The sequence below is a fragment of the Panthera pardus genome, unplaced genomic scaffold (assembly GCF_024362965.1).
Source record: "Panthera pardus isolate Hobbes unplaced genomic scaffold, ASM2436296v1 HiC_scaffold_6, whole genome shotgun sequence".
Lineage (NCBI taxonomy): Eukaryota > Metazoa > Chordata > Mammalia > Carnivora > Felidae > Panthera > Panthera pardus.
Genome location: NW_026526991.1, coordinates 96,734,495 through 96,750,760, shown reverse-complemented (window position 1 = coordinate 96,750,760; position 16,266 = coordinate 96,734,495). Strand labels below are relative to the sequence as shown.

The 16,266-nt window shown below is 36.5% G+C and overlaps 1 protein-coding gene across 1 annotated transcript; it reads right to left on the bottom strand.

Moving 5' to 3' along the window:
• Positions 1–2,897: 2,897 nt before the first annotated feature.
• LOC128774958 (NKG2-A/NKG2-B type II integral membrane protein-like) lies at positions 2,898–4,787 on the bottom strand. Its single transcript, XM_053895109.1, has 4 exons — positions 4,579–4,787; positions 4,205–4,335; positions 3,687–3,740; positions 2,898–3,212 (listed from the first exon to the last, which is right to left on the bottom strand). Exons 1-4 carry the CDS (start codon positions 4,785–4,787, stop codon positions 2,986–2,988), a joined length of 621 nt encoding a protein of 206 aa, XP_053751084.1. The 3' UTR covers positions 2,898–2,985.
• Between the last annotated feature and the right edge of the window lie 11,479 nt (positions 4,788–16,266).

Genomic DNA, 16,266 nt, shown 5'->3' with positions numbered 1-16,266 from the left:
ATCTCACATGAAGTTGACTTTTGTCAGTGAAAGACAATGGAGAGCCAGTGCAGCAGAAAGGGCTCTTCTTCCTGGATTCATGGTGTTTTCTCTCCTTTGGCCACCATGGCTTGGTTGCCAGTTGCAGTCTTGCAGGAAGGCACATGTATTCGTCCCACAGCAAGTTTTGTAGGCAATCTGTCAGTTTCCTGTCTTCTGGTCTTTCCTCCTGACGCTCTGACAGGGAGCTCTTCCTGTTTGCCAGTCACAGCCTGAGATTCTTCCTCACCAAGTTCAGCCCGTGGAGTGTGGAGCTGATCTGTCCCAGGCCAATCCAGTGAGCCTGTCAGCCGTGAGGCTGTGTGTAGCCACATCGTCTTCCATGACATCTGAATCCCATCTTCAGAGAGTAGATCTGGCTTCAGTGATCTGCCCTTTAATTCTAGGATATTCTTTGTAATTTTCTTTAACTAGTATCCTTTCCTTTTAGTAAGCTTTCTCTTATAAGTAGATAAATATTTACTTCAAGTGTATTTCCCAGGTCCTCCCACCAATACAGCTACAATCCCTGAGCATTACACATAAGATGGCATAAGATTCAGAAAGCTAATGAGAAAGCTGACAGATCCCAGCCCTGGAGACCCGAGGAATGGCATGGTGGTGAGCTCCCTGGAATTTCCCTCTACCTCACATAGACTGGTGTCAGAGAGCCTAGCAAACCACAGACACCAACAGGTACACACCCAAGTCTCCAAAATATTTTTTCTCTCTGGTCAAAATAACAGAAAAAAAAGGCATGCTAGATAAACAGAAAAGTTTTAGACACTAACTGGGTGATTCTATTAAAAAACCATTGACTATCCACCAAAAGAATCAACAGGCATGCAAGAGAAATCAAGACATTCTCCGATCAAGGAACACTAAGAAAATGTATCACCACCAGACCCACTCTGAAAGAACTGCTAGAGAGAATACATGGTAAAAGAAGGCGTTTTGGATCATAAAGAAGAGAGGACACACGTAAGAATAAAATCCTTACCAGGTCTAATGGACTTTCCTTCACCTCCTATTTTTGAAATTGTTTGATATTTGAAGCAAAAGTGTCAGTTGAAGCAAAGTTATAACATGCATGTGTTTCTCCATGTAAGCAGAGAATTATTTAGGCCATTTGTGGTATAAATGGGACACAGTAATGGACCATAAAGGCAAGTAAGTCTCTACATTTTACTCGAACTGCTGTGGGCTGTGATAGACTGTGTAGACTCTGATCTATGAATATACAATCATCTGTATAAAGATATATAATATCTATATTGCTTATATCAAGGTGATTAGAGCACATGTGTATATATATATATATATATATATATATATATATATATACCTTTATGTATATAAGTTACTGATGAAGAAAAGACCTACTTTGCTATAAATGATGCTCCATCAATGAGGTAATGATGTAGACATATACAACTTTCACTCTTATCTCACAGCCTCAGACATAAAGCATCACAAAAAATAAATTCTAATTGGATCATAAATCATAATGCAAAGTTAAAATGTAAAGAAATAAAGAAAAAGGTAAATACAGGAAAATAATATAGGAAAATCTATTCATGAACTTTGGCTAACTTCTGAATTAGGTCCAATAATACTCATTGTAATGTATAAAACGCTAAGTAGGACCATGGTAACATTCAAATTCTGATCATTAAAAGACTCCAATAGGAGAGCGAAAATGCAGATGCAGGTATTTGCATCTTAAAAGTTCAAAAAAGAGCTCAGGTCTAAAATATGACAAAGACGTTTGAGAAGTGAAAAGAAGACACCATCCTGGAGAAATGGGCAAGAGACACAACCCAGCACTTCTCATTCTCACCAAAGAGAATAGCCTTGAGATTTACAACCCAGGAAAATGGTAGTGTTTCTAACCATCAGAACATTTAATTAATTTTCCTGAGACTGCTGAGTTTCGGATCAAAGGCCATTTGGTATAATGTATTTTACACCGTAAAATAGAAAAATGTAGGGATAATTTAGTATAGTGAAATATACACATACCTATGACTGTGCAATTTCCTACTAATGCTTACAGAGAAGTGTAGTATAATTATACATGAATACAATTATGTTACATTTACACATTATTATTTTATTGCAAAAACCATACATTTATATTACATAAATATATAATATGTCGCTATGTGCAATAAATGATTATCAATATGATATGTGGAGGAAGACATAGAAAAGACTTTTCCTAACATAATTATTCATAATACCCACATACGAAAAAGGAACTAAATTTCTGAGAATGGTTTTTAAAATGTCATATTCATATGAGAGCAGTGAATATTCACAAACTGTAGACAAGTGTGTTAATATGGATGAATTACAAGTAGCACCTGGGAGAGAAGGGAGACACACATAAAAATGCACCCTGAATGATTCCATTGATATAAAGCCCCAAAATAAGCAGAGATATTTCATAAAAGGAAAATGGGAAGGCCTCATAAAGGCTCTAAACTTCTGTCTCTTGATGTAATTTAGAATTGTGTGATTCTAAGTCTATTGTAACCAATGTGTACAATCGTATGTCTAGTTTCCTTGATGTGTTGTAAAATTAAATAGTAAAGTTAATTTCAGACAAAAGAGCATTTCTAGAAACACAGGATCCTATGAAAAGCAAGAACTGGAAATTATCAAATGTACATTCAAGGTATAAAACTATAAATAATGTATCATAGAGTCAAACCATGGAATATTAAAGACTTTAAAAGAAATAAACTACAAACACATATAAAACTATGGATGAATTCTACAAGCATAATATTAATTGCAAACTTTTTCTTTTTCTTTTTTTAACATTTATTTTTGAGACACAGAGAGAGAGCACGAGCAGGGGAGAAGCGGAGAGAGAAGGAGACACAGAATCTGAAGCAGACTCCAGGCTCTGGGCTGTCAGCACAGAGCCCGCTGTGGGGCTCAAACTCACAAAACTTGACATCATGACTTGAGCCAAAGTCGGAGGCTTAATCCACTGAGCCACTCAGGAGCCCCATTTAATGACAAGCTTTTAATAGAATCTGGAAACATTTGAAAACTTACCTTGTCCTCTTCATCATCATAGTAGAGCAGGTTAGAGTTGTTAGAAGCACAGGATGCCAAACTCTCGTTCCATGATTTTCCCTCAGTGCTAATGTAATAGCAATTCTTGGAATACGTAAACCACTCTTTCAGACAATGACAACAGAGACACGCTGGAGAGAGATAATACGAGGTATTATCCAAAAAGCTTTGAATATTACAAAATGAAAATTTACATACTGTATATGGATACACGTATGTGTACCTACCATATTCATATACCCTCACAAGGTGATAAAGTTAAAACAAAACACACACACACTCAGAGAAGACTTAGGCTTTCATCTCCTAATTTAAGTGCCCAAATAAAGCAACCACAAAAATGTCCATTCTACATGTCATGAGAGTCAGTGAACAAAGCCATCTTTATGGAATGGTTTATGTTTTATCATGTTATAGAAGGAGGAAATGTGGGGCAATTGTTAACAACAGGTATGGTGATCATTAAGCAATTTTTGAATTCACTTTTCCAAAATAATCTGTTATCTTCTTTGCCTACTTGAAGATAGAGCTAAAATAGACACTAAACTAATAACAGAATTTTGCAAGGGATGTTGTACCTTTCTGGATTGTTGTTTCCAGGGATGTTTCGTTCTGCGCTGGTCCTTCAGTAGCTAGAACATAAAGCAATTCTCAAAAAAAACCCATAATATTAAATGAAATGAATCATAATAAGTTGAATTTCTTATTTTAAAATTGGGTGTGCTATTTTACCAGAAAAATTTAATAAAGTAATGAACATGAGAGAGAAAATAATTCAAAAGCTTAAAAAACCAAACCTCACCATCTCTTACAATATTTGGTTTAAGCAATCTCAAGAATTAATGCGTATTTCACCAGAAAGTCTCTTGTGTGACTTGCCTTTGAGTTATTAAAGCCAAATATATGTTTAATTCTCCCTAAATGTATTCTGTTATCTCTACTTTAGATTACCTCTAAATAATCATTCCACACTTAGAGCATGCATTAAAAATGCATTAAAATGAGACAATAAATTCAAAGTGTTTACACACTATGTCGAGGAACTGATGATCAGTAAGGTGAAAATTCCCTTTTAGTCATTCAAACACGTACTTACAGGGGATAACAGCTATTGTTACCACAGTGGACATCAAGACGAGGCAGAGGATTCCCAAGATACCAGCAATGAGCTTCTCTGGACATGAAGGTGAATAGTAGGAAGAGAAAGGCAAACACTGAGAAAGATGCCTGCAAACAATCATTTAGGAGATTTACAAACAAGAGAACCCACAATGCACAGGGAATCACATACAATAACCTGCACCTCAAACCCATCACTATCATTGGAATCTTCTCTCAGAATATACCAATGCATTCAATTACAATACCATATTCCAACCTCCAGCTCTGGTCCTCACAAATGAAAACTATGTGAAATCCTACTCTTTCCCCACACCTGCACCCTACCTTCACATCCTAAAACAGATATACCTGCTTGTATTAAATGTTTTACCTTTGCAGGGAGAGTTCTTGCCATTCCCTTGAAGGGCCCGAGAAGCATTTTGAAGACTTAATTCTGCATAGGCAATCTCCTCCTCAGTTACTGAAATGGAACTTTTCGTGCCCTTAGGTTGCACTTGCTGTCTTTTTGAGCCCTTAGCATGATGGAGTTCGGCATAAGTCACGCCTTGGTTGTTCATGTCTGCAGCTGAGTAGTGTCAGGTACAACGTGGATGAAACTTCCCTGAAGGTCTTGATCAAGAGTGTGTGTCATGTGCTGACGACATTGCTAGTCCAGTGACACCGGGTGGGTGCAGGGTGAGGGATGCTACTCATTTGCAGTTGAACAATATAAAGTCTGGTACTAACTTGTGTAGAGATTGAAATAAGTGTTTCATGATAGAATAAATGTTTTTTATTTACAATAATAGCATAATAATACTGATTGGAAAACATGTAAAGCACTAAATTAGTGAAGAAGAAAGGAATTCATGAATAATAGTGTCCTCATTAAAGTAAGGTCAGATTCCACAGACATATTTCAACACTATTAGAATAACCAGAGTAATTAAAATACTGTATTTGAAAAAAGTGTTGTATCACTTTTGACAATGTTAAAACCCATTACTGGTTAAAAATTAAGTCCCCTAAGATGGGAGAATATAATTTTTAGCACATAAAGGAATTTCCTGTTGCAAATGACTTTTGTTTGTGGTTTGAAATTGTGTTTCTAAAAAGGACTGCAGTGCTATCAAAGTGATATTTTATTTTGAATGTCTGCGGAGTTCTGAGAATTGTTAAATTTAAGAAGAAATGTTTCATCTGTTGCAAAATGTTACATGACACACTAAAATTGCCCAGAGCAGAAACAATAGTGAAAACAAAAAGAAACAAAGCGTTTTTTACAAGAGGACTTAACATCAGAGTGACAACTGATTTAATATGAAACCATAAAGATATGATAAGATATGAAACCATAAAATGATAAATAATAGAGTAGATCATTTATGGAAGAACACAGTTGTTACAAACTTCTAGAAAGATCTATGATTTCAAAGGCATTAGGGTAACTCTAGTTGTATAGTTATACTAAAACTCACATAAATGTAATTTCAGACTTCAGTCAAGGAGCTATGCAGTCAGTGATCTCTGGAATTATTCCTGTGTCTCCAAGTACAAAGTATCACCTTCAGAAATTATTTCGTTGGGCACCTGGGTGGCTCAGTCAGTTGAGCGGTTGGTAGAGCGACCAACTTTTGCTCAGGTCATGATCTCATGGTTCGTGGGTTCGAACCCCACGCGGGGCTTGTGCTGACAGCTCATAGTCTGGAGCATCCTTCAGATTCTGTGTCTCCCGCTCTCTGTCCCTCTCCTGCTCATTCTGTGTCTCTCTCTGTCTCTCAAATAAACATGAAAAATTAAAAAAAAATAAAAATTAAAAATATTTATTTCATGTCTAGCTACCTAGTTTAGTAATCTAAAATACGAATTAAAAGACGAACACTATAACACATATAAAGCACTTATACTCAATCTGAGTGGTCTAAGTTCTCAATAATGTGTTAGTGATTTAATTATTTTTATTAAAAAATTGTTTTGTTTCCTTTTGAGAGAGAGAGACAGAGAGTAAGACAGACCGTGAGTGGGGAGGGTTAGAGAGAGTAAGACACACAATCTGAAGCAGGCTCCAGGCTCTCTGCTGTCAGCACAGAGTCTGATGTAGGGCTCGAACTCACAGTGAGATCATGACCCCCGCCGAATTTGGACGCCCAAACCACTGAGCCACCCAGGAGCCCCAATTTTAATTATTTGTAACACAGTACCAATTTATCATTACTTATTCATAACATTTAGATCATGTAACAATTCATTGCACAAGAGCGTCTTTCAGTATTGAATATCTTTCTTGGCCAAGTTTTGTTCAATTTTATAAAAAGTCTTTGGATTGTTTATAGTTAAGTTTAAATTAGCATTTTTACGCAAGGTAACTCGCGTTTTATGAAGAATCAAACTGCATTTATTGAAATGAATATATGAGGAATTCCATTTGACTTTTATACTATAATGGATTCATTTTAGGGATTTATTTTTAAAGACTGGACCAATGTCGAATATATATAATATATTCTTGATGACAACTGATGACAAATCCAAATCATGTGTTCTTTGTCCTGATGCTTCTGTGATCTCACCTTAAATTATATTGATTTGCAAACCTATGCATAGGTATATGCATATGTTCTTAATGACTTCTCCACAGGCAAGAATTTGAATATTGCAAGATCTCTAATGTATCTCATACTCATTCTTGTTTGTTACCCTGAATTGTTGGAATGCAGATACCAATGTTCTCTGTGATTTCATTGTATATTGGCTGTGCTTCAGATGCATCCCACCAGCATTTATAATCTCCCACTCACTGGAGTGACTACTAGAAAGGCAGGACCGTGGTGACACATACCTTCTGTTGGCCAGACAGTCATGCACGTCCAGAGGGAACCAGGTTCCCCTCGTAACCAGACAGTATCTGTGGTCTTCACAGCCTCCCGGCCCTGTGAGAGCTGAGAGTGAAGCAATAGTGGAAAAAGTAGATTTCTTATCAATGTGTCACTTCAAATTTGAACAGGAAATTCTTACCCTTGGGCTATTTTGAAGACACTTTATCTCCTCACACACCTCCAGAATGTAGAGGCTTTGAGCTTGCAGTGTGGCATTTCGTTTGTCCTTCAGCAAATGCCTCTGACAAAGTTTATGTTCCACGAGATACTGAGTCAGAGACTTAACCACCCAGGCTGTTCACTTGCTTCCATCTGAATGACAAACACTGAGGACTTAGGCCTTGTGTAAAATATCTTAGAAGTTTGTGTTTTACTTTTAGGCAAATTTGCTACATCTAGATATTACGTATTTCTTTTTCTTATGCCCTTGATATGTCATTTCTATTTCACTGAAAATATTCTAAAATCAGCAAGTCGACAGGTGTTTAATTATATTTGACTCTAAGAGTGAAAAATGACTACGTTTTCAATTTTTTGCGACTGCCATAAAGACATCAATTTCTGAATGGATTTTCTCAAATTCTACCTTCATTTTGTTTTTGTTTTTTAAATTTTTTTTCAACGTTTTTTATTTATTTTTGGGACAGAGAGAGACAGAGCATGAAGGGGGGAGGGGCAGAGAGAGAGGGAGACACAGAATCGGAAACAGGCTCCAGGCTCCAAGCCATCAGCCCAGAGCCTGACGCGGGGCTCGAACTCACGGACCGCGAGATCGTGACCTGGCTGAAGTCGGACGCTTAACCGACTGCGCCACCCAGGCGCCCCTCTACCTTCATTTTGAATATACCTACAATCCATTTGTATTATTTGTAAATAGGTTATTAAAGTTTCTGCTGGAAAAAGTAAATGCCTGTGATAAGGATAAAACATTGAATAATATTGAGCAATAGCACCATTCCAGAGATTTGAATGTTAAATAATTATTCATGCTATTTACTTATTCATTCTCCAATGGTAACTAGGTGTCTGTATTTAAATAAGAGTATTTGTTATCAACAAACAAACACACAAAAAGCCTAACTGTGTAGGGGAAAATTAATGAGTGTTCAACAATTTCACTTAACTCAAAATATTGGTGTAGGGCAGAGAAACTACTTTTAAAAGTACTTTTAAAAGACAATTAAATAACATGAACATCCAAGCAATAAAACTTTATATCTAAATTACCTACTTTGCATCACTGGAATTCTTTTCCTTTGTGTTCATTGTTGGATTTGATTTGGTAATAATTTTGGGCATATTCACGTGCATGTTTCCTTTGGTCTGTGGTTCTGTTTTGTTTTGTATTTGGCAAAATGGGTTGACAATACTATTTTCATTTTCATGTATTTATTTTCCCGGATGTATAGTTGACAAAAGATATCACATTAAGTTCAGGTGTAGACATAATGATTCATCATTTATACACGTTATGCTATGATCATCATGATAAATCATCGTGATCACCCATCACCATACAAAATTCATACAATGGAATGGACTCTATTCTCCATGCTGTAAGTTACATCCATGTGAATTATTTATTTCATAACGGAAAGTTTGTTCCACCTACTTTCTTTCGTTTCTTTCAGCCATCCCTCGTCCCCACTCCCCTACAGAAATCACAAAGTTGGTCTCTCTGCATGTGAGTCTATTGGTTTGTTCATTTGTTGGTTTGTTTTTGTTTTGACATCATTAGGTAAATCGTATGATATTTGCCCTTCCCTGTCTGACTCATTTCATTTAGCGTCAAACCCTCTAGATCCATCAACTGTGTCAAAAATGAGGAAAATGTTTTGAGAAACCTCCATCCTGTTGCCAATTGTGACGACACCAATTCAAATTCTCACCAACAGTGTATAAGATTTCCTTTTCTCCACATGCACACCAATATTTGTTATTTCATGTTTTTTGGATTCAGACATGTGGCAGGTGCTATCTAATTGTGATTTTGATTTATGTTTTCCTGATGATTAGTGATACTGAGCATCTTTTCACATGTCTGTTGGCGATCTGCATATCTTCTTTCAGGAAATACCTATTCAGGTCTTAGGTCCATTTTTTATCAGGCGTTTGCATTCTTTTTGTGTTAAGATGCAGGAATTCTTCATATATTTTGGATATTAACCCCTTGCCGGATATGTCATTTGCAAATATCATCTCCCATTCAGTAGGTAGCCTTTTTGTTTTGTTGATGGTTTCCTTGGCTGGGCAAATGCCTTGTGGTTTGTCATATTGTTTATTTTTCATTTTGCTGCCATTCTCTATGAAAACAGATCCAAAAGAATATCGATGAGAAGATCTCCATGAGTTTATTGCCTATGCTTTCTTTAGGAGTTATTGTTGCTGGCCTTACCCCTACCGCTTTAATTCATTTTAGGTTTCTTTTGGGTTTGGCGTAAACATGTAGTCCAGTATTATTCTTTAGCACATAGTTTTCCAGTTTTATAAACACCATTTACTGAAGACTCTCTTTTCCCTTGTGTCCCTTCTTGCCTTCTTGTCACATTTAATTGATCACATAGACACAGATTTATTTCTGGGCTTTTTACTCCATTCCTTTGATCTATGTGTCTCGTGTTCTATACTGCTTGGTTTGCTAAAGCTTTGTAGTAGACTTTGAAATGCAAGAGAATGTTTCTTCCAGTTTTGTTCCTGTTTCTAATGATTGCTTTGGGTATTCAGAGTTTCTTGTAGTTCCATACAAACTTTCAGGTATTTTATTCTAGTTCTGTAAAAATGCTATTAGTATTTTTATAACGATTACATTGAATCCATAGGTCATTTTGCATAATCGGGATACTTTCCCAATATTATATCTTCCATTCCATAAGCACAGTATATATCTTCCTATGTACTTACTTGTGTCATCCTCAAATTTCTTCTAACAATAGCCTAAATTTTCAGCGTGTAAGAATTTCACCCCATTGGTTAAAATATTCTTTGGTAATTGATTCTTATAAATGCGATTATAAATGGGATTATTTAATTTCTCTTTCTCACAGAATATTACTACTGTATAAAGTCCACAAGATTTCTATATATTAATTTTGTGTCCTGCAACTTGACTGATTTCACGTATTCGTTCTAATATGTTACTTTGGTGTAGTGTCTCATTTTTTTGTCTAGAAATTAAGTCATCTGCCAATAGTGACTGTTTTGCATTTTCTTTATTAGCATGAATGTCTTTGACTGATTTTTCTTTCCAGATTTCTGTGCCTAGGACCTCCAGTACTGTGTTGAATAAAGTGGTAAGTGTGGACTTCCTGGTCTTGATCCTGATCTGAAAGGAAAAGCTTTTGGCTTTTCCCTGTTGAGAATGATGTTAGTTGCGGGCTTGTAATATATGAACTTTATTATATGGAGGGAAATTCCTTCTCTACACACTCTGGGAAGTTTTTTCTATAAATGGATGTTTAATTCTGTCAACTACTTTCTCTGCATCTCTTGAGACGACCACATGATTTTGATGTTTCAGTCAGTTAACGTGGTGTGACAGGTTGATGGATTTGCAGGTCTTGAAGCATCCTTGCATAAGTGGAACAAACCCATGCAATCATGGTGTTTGAACCTTTCTTGTATTGTGGAATTCAGTTTGCTAATACTTGAGTGAGGATTGTTGCATTATGATCAGGGATATTGGCGTATACTGTGGTGTGTGTGTGTGTGTTTCTGTGTGTGTGTGTGTTTGTTTGGTTTCCTTGTTTGGTTTTGGTTTCATGGTAACACTGTCCACGTGGAATGAATTTGGAAACTTTCCATTGTCTTCAGTTTTGAGACTAATTTAAGATGCAGAGGTGTCAACTCCCTTTAAAAGTTTTGTAGAATTGGGACTCCTGGGTAGCTCATTCAGTTGAGACTCTACCTCGTGATTTCAGCTCAGGTCATGATCCCAGGGTCAAGGGTAGGAGTCCCACGTCCGCCTCTGCACTGAGTGTGGAACCTGCTTGAGATCCTCTTTCTCTCTCTCTCCTGTCCCTCTCCCTTTTCAAACGCTCTGTCTCTCTCGCCAAGGTAAAAATAAATAAAAATTAAATAAAATAAAACTAATGTTTTCTTGTTGTTGTTTTGCTTGCATGATTTCTACTACCTTGTCTTCCAGGTAGTTGATCCTTCTGCATCCCCCAATCTGTTATTGATTCATTCTAATGTCATTTTAAATTTCCATCATTGTACTCTTCAGGTCTGATTGTTATTTTTTTTTTAATTTTCCATTTCTTTGCTGAGGTTCTCACTGTGTTCATCTACCCTTCTCTTGGGTTTGGTGAACATGTGGATGACCATTACTTTCAACTGGTTATCAGGTAGATGGCTTATCTCCGTGTTATGTCCATCTTTTTCTGACATTTTATCTTTTTTTTCATTTGGAACATATTTCTCTATCTCCTAGTTTTGTTGAATGCTTTTTCTATATATAGGTAGGATTAATCCAAAGCATTCACCAATGATGCCAAATCATGTAAAATTCACTAATGTCTTCTGCAGTTGGAGGTACTTACATCTATTATTCCTGTATTTATACTCATTTATGTTTTAAATTAAATAATTTATATTGTCTTTTGTGACACATTTAAACATGGGTTCCTTTTTTTGGCATTTAACTTTAATGAAATCTATGCCTAGCAGTATAAAAAACCAAACTCAAATGACTCAAAATGATATTGGTACTTAGAATTTACTTTTTATGATATCAAGTATTTAACTATTTCTAATAATAGCAAACCAGGTGACCTAGGAACGACGGATGAATTAGAAATGAACAAATAGTGAAAATATCTTTGGATAATGATGGCAAGGTGAATTAGATTTCAAGGACTCTTTTTAAAATAACTTCATTTATTTTGAGGGTGAGAGAGGGAGAGAGAAAAGAGGGAGAGGCAGAGAGAGGGAGAGACAGAATCCCAAGCAGTCTCCATGCTGTCAGTGCAGAGCCTGATGTGAGGCTCAGCGTCATGAACCATGAGATAATGAACTGAGCCAAAATCAGGAGTCAGATATAAACCGACTGAGCCACCCAGGTGCCCCTAGAGATTTATCTCTACACCCATTAATTACCAGAAAACAAAATTTTAATATTAGTAAATTTGGGACAAGAGATTTTGAATACACAGCTCAGTCCTTTCTGCATTCCGGGAGCCAAAATAACGAGCCCAATATGGACAATACCTATGCATATTCTCACAAGGTAGACACAGAGAAAATTACCAATTTGATCTTTATATCCCTGACTTCTCTATGATACTTTCTATTCTCAATTTATTCTTTTTTTAAAATTTTTTTTAATGTTTATTTATTTATGACAGAGAGAGAGACAGAGCATGAGCAGGAGAGGGGAAGAGAGAGAGGCAGACACAGAATCCGAAGCAGGCTCTAGACTCTGAGCCATCAGCACAGAGCCAGATGCGGGACTCGAACTCACAGACCTAACTCATGACCTTAGCTGAAGTCGGACGATCAACCGACCGAGCCACTCAGGCACCCCTATTCTCAATTTATTCTTAATGATCATCTCCCTAATAATGTTCCATTTTATATATCACCAGTGGTGTTGGTGGATCCCCTAACCCAAGCTCATGAATAATTTCCATGGTTTCATATGGGTATAGGTAAAAATTTTTGCACTGTTTTATGTATGTATTTAGAAATGTAAAAAATACTTTGGGAGAAAACTTGGAGGTGTTCTACATCAGAATGTATTTAGCAGCATCTCTTATTTTTCTCCATTCTTTATGGTAACAGATGCATAAGTGTGGATGGGATACTCCACCATTGGAAGGGAAAGGGCATTTCAATCCCTTCATCTTGGACCCTGTAGGACCCCAAATCTACTAATCAAACAGGCTATCATGTCATAGCTTGAAAATCCCCTTCAAATTCTTCAATTCCAAAAGAGACAGTCTTTACTTATGTCCAAATAACACCATTTGTGAGGAGACTCGGGTTCTTGGCCAATAAGGGGAAAGAACAGTTATTGCGACTTGATTTCAAAATATGAAACACATATATGGAAGAAATTACTCTACTGTCCATACATGATGTGTATTGATTTTCTCACTTTTTGAATGCAGATTTCTTTGGTGTATATCGTCAAAATGATTGTCAGATTACATTTCTGATGTCCTGCTATTTCACTGGGTGGAAGGAAGAAGACAGAACACCAGTTTTATTGGAAAATGGCCTTTATTGAATATTGGGAAAAGCAAAATATGAAGAGATCACAGACAGGAAGAACTTAATGTTCTTAAGCTTTATTTCAAGGATCTATAGGCATCATATTGTTTATTTTTATTTATTCCTACATAAGTTGTTACAATTACGATCATCATGTCACAGGTAATGGCACAAAAACAACAAGCTCTTAAGCCAAAACGACTGAGATCTAGTGAACACTCATGGGTCAAGAGGTACTGTTCAAATACTCTTCAAGTAACTGTGAATAAGATACTATTTCTTTCATATTTCTTAGCAGAGGAAACTGGGCCAGAGCAGTTACGTAACTGAGCCCCAGGACTACAAGTATGCACTTAGAAATTTCATGAAGTGACTGCGTTCACTGCCAATGTCCTTACTTTCTACCTTTATGCTTATACCTTATTTGTAAATTGATCAAGGACCGTGGTGAAAGCACCTATACCATTATGTCTGTCAGTATAGAAAACTGCTTTATAAGGACTTTCAGCACAGAAGAAAAAAATCCAGATGGGAAGTTAAGCAAGAACCAAATTTTTAATCTATCTCCCAATCATTTTCTTTTGCACACTTATCTTTTGCAAACTATCTATTTTTTCTTTTGCAAACTTATCTATTCAAGCAATATAATAAAAAACATTCCTATGGCTATAATGGTAGTTTAGGTTATTTTCAGTGAATCTACATTTCTTCCCTCTGACCACTTTGACAAGAGTATACTCTACAGACAGCCATGAGAAGTTGCCCATGTGACTTGTTTTCCCAGTATAATGTAAGGATGTGATCACTTGTTTCCACAATATAATGTGAGAGGGAATGTGATAGCTCATGAGTTCAGGGACCAGGCACTAAGAAACACACTTCTGCTGTTATCTCTGCTACAAAAGATCATATATCAGGCAGCCCGGTCTTCTCAAAATGAATCTATACAGGGATCTGAGCTGAACGTGTATGCAGTCTGGAGTAAGGTCCAGCCTTGATCAGCTATAACAAGTAGTCTGGAGTCAAGTCCAGCCTTGATCAGCTATAACATAACCAAACCACAAACAGGTAAATGAAAAATAATTGCTTAATTTTCAATGTCACTGCAAACTTGGGTAGTATGAAACACAAATGTAGTAATTAGCTACAGCTCTCATTAACAACTATATTCAATACATTTTGAATATTCATATAATTTTTCTAAAAGACAATAGGATTATGTACAGAGAATATAAAGAATATGTCTATATTCACAGATATAAATATATGTGAAATAAGAATTTGGTTTTCAAGTAATAATCGACTTTACTCTCTCTCCCTCTTATAATTGAATTAGGGTAGAAATATCTCTGAATCATTATCAGATTACCCAAGTTTGTCTTGAATTCTGGCAATAACTAAACGTTTGACCGACACTGATTTCTGTATATTTTAATTTTTTGTTTTCTCTATTATTGAACATTTTATTTTTTTTTGCCTCAAAGTATTTTTTGGCACAGTTGTAAAGACTGACAGAGGTGTGTGCATAAAAACATTAAAAAAATAAATCTTTTCCAAATTATCTGAATCCATGTGAGGATAACAGCAAATAAGACACTGGTTATTATCCAGTTAGAAACCAATGTCTACCTTGAAATGAGTGTAACCTTTGATAGTGTGGCACCAAGAGAGATTCGGAGAGTGCACTTTGGTTCCATTCTCAGAAGAAGTGGGCCGATCTGAATGGCTCCTATACAGCAACCCTGTGGTTGTTCTATGATAACCTCAAGGGGCCGTTCATTTAGTACGCTCAGCTCCAAATACACCCTCAGTGCCCTGTTCTCAGATAACAGTGGAAGATCCTATCCATTTTCTCTCTTGTCATCTCACATGAAATTGACTTTTGTCAGTAAAAGACAATGGAGAGCCAGTGCATCAGAAAGGGCTCTTCTTCCTGGCTTCATGGTGTTTTCTCTCCTTTGGCCGCCATGGCTTGGTTGCCAGTGGCAGTCTTGCAGGAAGTCACATGTATTCGTCCCACAGCAAGTTCTTGTAGGCAATCTGTCAGTTTCCTGTCTTCTGGTCTTTCCTCCTGACGCTCTGACAGGGAGCTCTTCCTGTTGCCAGTCACAGCCCGATATCCTTCCTCACCAAGTTCAGCCCGTGGAGTGTGGAGCTGATCTGTCCCAGGCCAATCCAGTGAGCCTGTCAGCCGTGAAGCTGTGTGTAGCCACATCGTCTTCAATGATATCTGAATCCCATCTTCAGAGAGTAGGCCTGGCTTCAGTGATCCATCCTTTACTTCTATGATATTCTTTGTAATTTTCTTCAACCAGTATCCCTTCCTCTTAGTAAGCTTTCCCTTATAAGTAGATAAATACTTACTTCAAGTGTCTGTTGTTTCTGTCTACAGACTCAATTCTGACTAATAACCTTGTCACCCTGGGTGGTTCAATCCTCATTTGAGGTCCTTTGAGGGCTAGGACAAATTAATTAACTTGGAAATACAAATGGAATTATTCATTTTGTTGAGGATTTTTACAATAATATTATGATTTGTAATATATATATACATATATATAATTAATTTTACTAAATAGCAAAAGCTTAAGACACAAATAATATATACCTGAGTATATATATTTTTTTACATTAATATAATTAAATTTGACAAACAGTTCTATAACACAAAGAATGAAGCCTCAGGTACACATTGGACTTTGGGTGATATATATGCATTGATTCAGATTCGTTCTTGATAACAAATGAAACATTTTAGGGAGTGATGGTGATAATGGGAGGGACCATGCACGTGTGCAGACAGGGGCAATAGAGGATTCTCTGGACCTTCCTCTTAGTTTATTGTGAATCAAAAATTACACTAAAAACATTATCTTCAAAATGTGCAACGAAAACTATTGTATGGCTGTTGAAGTAATGAGTGATGGATTCCTCATAAAAGGTGAAAGAGCATTCTACCAAAATGAGGTAA